Source organism: Ammospiza nelsoni, chromosome 6, assembly GCF_027579445.1.
Source record: "Ammospiza nelsoni isolate bAmmNel1 chromosome 6, bAmmNel1.pri, whole genome shotgun sequence".
In the NCBI taxonomy this organism is placed as follows: domain Eukaryota; kingdom Metazoa; phylum Chordata; class Aves; order Passeriformes; family Passerellidae; genus Ammospiza; species Ammospiza nelsoni.
The window spans coordinates 50,356,867-50,359,761 of NC_080638.1; the positions used below are offsets into that span (position 1 = coordinate 50,356,867).

Consider the following 2,895-nt stretch of genomic DNA (forward strand, 5'->3'; position numbering starts at 1 on the left):
TTTTCAGTTTTCTGGGACACTCTGGTTTGCCCATGTGATTAAAATTTGCAGTGTGAGATAAACACATATAGGAATTTATCCATTTCTAATTTGAACAATCCAATGGTGGGAAGACCAAGGAAGCTTCTTTGTTTGTGGCTTCAGCTGTGCTGGGAGTCAGGGCTCGTCCCACATTTGAGGAATCTGCTTTTTTTAGGCTGGGGCTGTTGCTTGGGAAATGGCTGTACTCTCCCTGCAGGCAGATCGATACATTTCAGCTCACTGCACTGCAAGTAACTTTTCATCATACATTAAGAACGGGGAAAATAAAAGCCAAGATGGATGTTATTTTGGTTTTGCTTTTATTTTGAATTATTTATTAAGAAGTCACTGCTGTCTTCCTTCTCATCGGGAGACAGAATGCCTTTCTCTTTAATGATTCTTTCCTAGTAAAAAAAGAAGCAAGGTCTTCCCAGTTTTATTTCCCTCACTCGCTTCTTGGCTGAAGTGTAAATATGGGGTCTCCACCACATGGCAAGATCCCAGTGCAGGCAAAGTCCCCCCTGATGCTGGAGGAGTCTCACCTCATGGTACATTTCTGACCAGTTTTATTGTTATAGCAGCTGTTAGGTGTGCTAGGAGTGGTTACTGGCACATAAGCAGAGGGTTATAAGTAAACCACAGAATAGCTGAACTGTAATTTTAATTATTTACTGAACAGCTATTAGAAATACAAATTCTTTTCAAATGAATTCTTAATAAAATATGTTATGGGGCAAAAATTCTGCCATTGGTTCCAATATTAATATGAGCTTCTATACTCCAACTAATAATCCATTTTGATGTTTTTGTTCCTAAATCTAGGTTATTCTGAAGGGAAGGATAAAGAAACTGGCCACCAAGATGGTAATCACTAGTGGAAATGAAGAAGATAAAGGCAGTCAAGAAAAGGAAAGCAAAGAAGAAACCATCTTGGCAATGCTTGGAATTATTGGGACAATTCTGAACCTCATTGTGATCATTTTTGTGTATATTTATACAACGTTGTAAACTAGAAGGCATGCAAATAGACCAGATAAAACGGCCATTAAGAGTGACAACAAACATTGCTGACTATTGACAAGTTCTTTAATCAGAATTGACTCTGTATTATATTAACACATCATAAAAGCACTGCCTGAAGGCAGCGAAGACTGAAGCACAATTAATTTAACAAGACTTTTTCACACAGTAATAAGCTTAACTCTTCTCTCCTGCCCTCTCCCTTTCGGTTTGGTTTTCAGTTTGGGGGAGAATGACTGCAGTTATATAAGTTGTAGCTTTGAAGAAATCCACCAGGGATATGTTGTTTTAAAAGAATTAAAAAAACAAACAAAAGGAAAAGAAAATAAAATACAAGAAAAGAAAAAAAAAGGAAAAGAAAGAAACTGTAAACTATATATAATTAGAAATGTATGCTGTATACCCGCAAAGATTGAACTCAAAGATAGCTTCATAGCACAGATCACGTGTCTCTTAGGTCAAATGGTTTTTTCTCTTGGTTTTTGCTTTTACTTACATTGAATCTGACAAGCTTTTTATTTAGAATGAACATATGGTGCAATCATGAAAAAAACAATTCTGTTGAGCAAACCTGATAAAATGTTGGGAGAAATACATTACATGGTTATTTTTCCTTTCTCATTTGCTTAACATCTGTGTCTGTTCATACCAATGTTTATAAATATATATTTTTAATAAATGTGCTATATTTTTAGCATGAACCAAATATTTGGAGACACTTGTATTCATGCAGCTAAATTTTGTTTGATTAAGTGCCCCTTTTGACAATGGATGTTATTTTCCTCGGCAATTATACAGCAGTCTTGTTTGCAGCCCTCTCACTGAGGTCTGAAGCAAGCTCACATCATGCTCACATGCATGACTTGAAGTTGGAATGTCAGCTGAAAAGCATTGCTGCTTAATATGGGAAATAGCAAAACATTGTAAGGTGACCTTTGGAGACTGGTTGCAGAAAGAAGGCTCTATTTATAGTTAAAAAAAGAAAAAGCAAATGAAAGGAACACTGAGGCATCTCACAAAATATTGCAAAATTCATAGAATTTATGGCTTTCAGTATCTGGTCACGCTCTCTAAGTACTTGTGCTGAGAGAAGTGAGCAGAGGTTTATACAGTTGAAAAGAGAAATTTATAGAGCCTAAAGTGAGGGGCTGAAGTGAAATCCAGACTGTAAATACAGAGTGTATTTTAAATGTGAGGATCATTAACTCTTTATGCTTCTCTGACATGTGCTTTAACTGAATTGGTGCAGTGAAATTCTCTGACTTGTGTTTTTGACAGGAATGTACAATGATGATGATCACCATTTTTCTTCAGAGTTCAGTACCTATAAATATACAAAGCATTAAAAATATGAGACTTCAATTCTGCCTCAAGCTGCCTAAGTACATTGCCTACTAACTCTGATATATCCTCTTAAAAACCAGGTCAATTAATTGTTTACTGACTTGTGGTTTGGGTTGCATCCTCAGATGCACAAGGAGGATTGGTATTGAAGTAAGCTAGAGCTGTGAAAATTTTCACCTTAGAGTCTTATTAATTTTAGTGATCAGACCTGTCCCTCTGGAATCAATAATGACTTTTTCACCATTTTCCAGGGTCTAGGAATGATCTCAAAAATACAGAATTTCAGTGCAGGATATAAAAGAAAGCCTGGAAAATCCTGAGGGGCACCTCTTATAAACAGAGGTGTTTAGTCTCTTATGGTATCATACAGTCAATAACAAAAACCATTAAGAGTAGAAAAAAGGTCAGTAAATAAATTACAATGAAATCCAATATGAAGGCTGAAGGAAAGCAGAGCAAAAATAATCTCATGTTAATGAAAACATGACAGGGTGAGAGAGGTGAGAAAAT

General features: G+C 36.0%; 1 protein-coding gene across 1 annotated transcript; it reads left to right on the top strand.

The window, feature by feature from the left end:
* The first annotated feature begins 494 nt into the window (after nucleotides 1-494).
* On the top strand, nucleotides 495-2,414 carry TUNAR (TCL1 upstream neural differentiation-associated RNA). The gene is made up of 2 exons (XM_059474908.1): nucleotides 495-569; nucleotides 844-2,414. The coding sequence occupies exons 1-2, from the start codon at nucleotides 495-497 to the stop codon at nucleotides 1,027-1,029; spliced, it is 261 nt and encodes an 86-aa protein (XP_059330891.1). The 3' UTR covers nucleotides 1,030-2,414.
* Nucleotides 2,415-2,895: the final 481 nt, after the last annotated feature.

Coding starts and splice junctions, on each gene's coding strand:
- TUNAR (XM_059474908.1), top strand. CDS start 495: ATGGGGTCTCCACCACATGGCAAGATCCCAGTGCAGGCAAAGTCCCCC. Junction 570..843: donor TGGAGGAGTCTCACCTCATG/GTACATTTCTGA, acceptor TCCTAAATCTAG/GTTATTCTGAAGGGAAGGAT.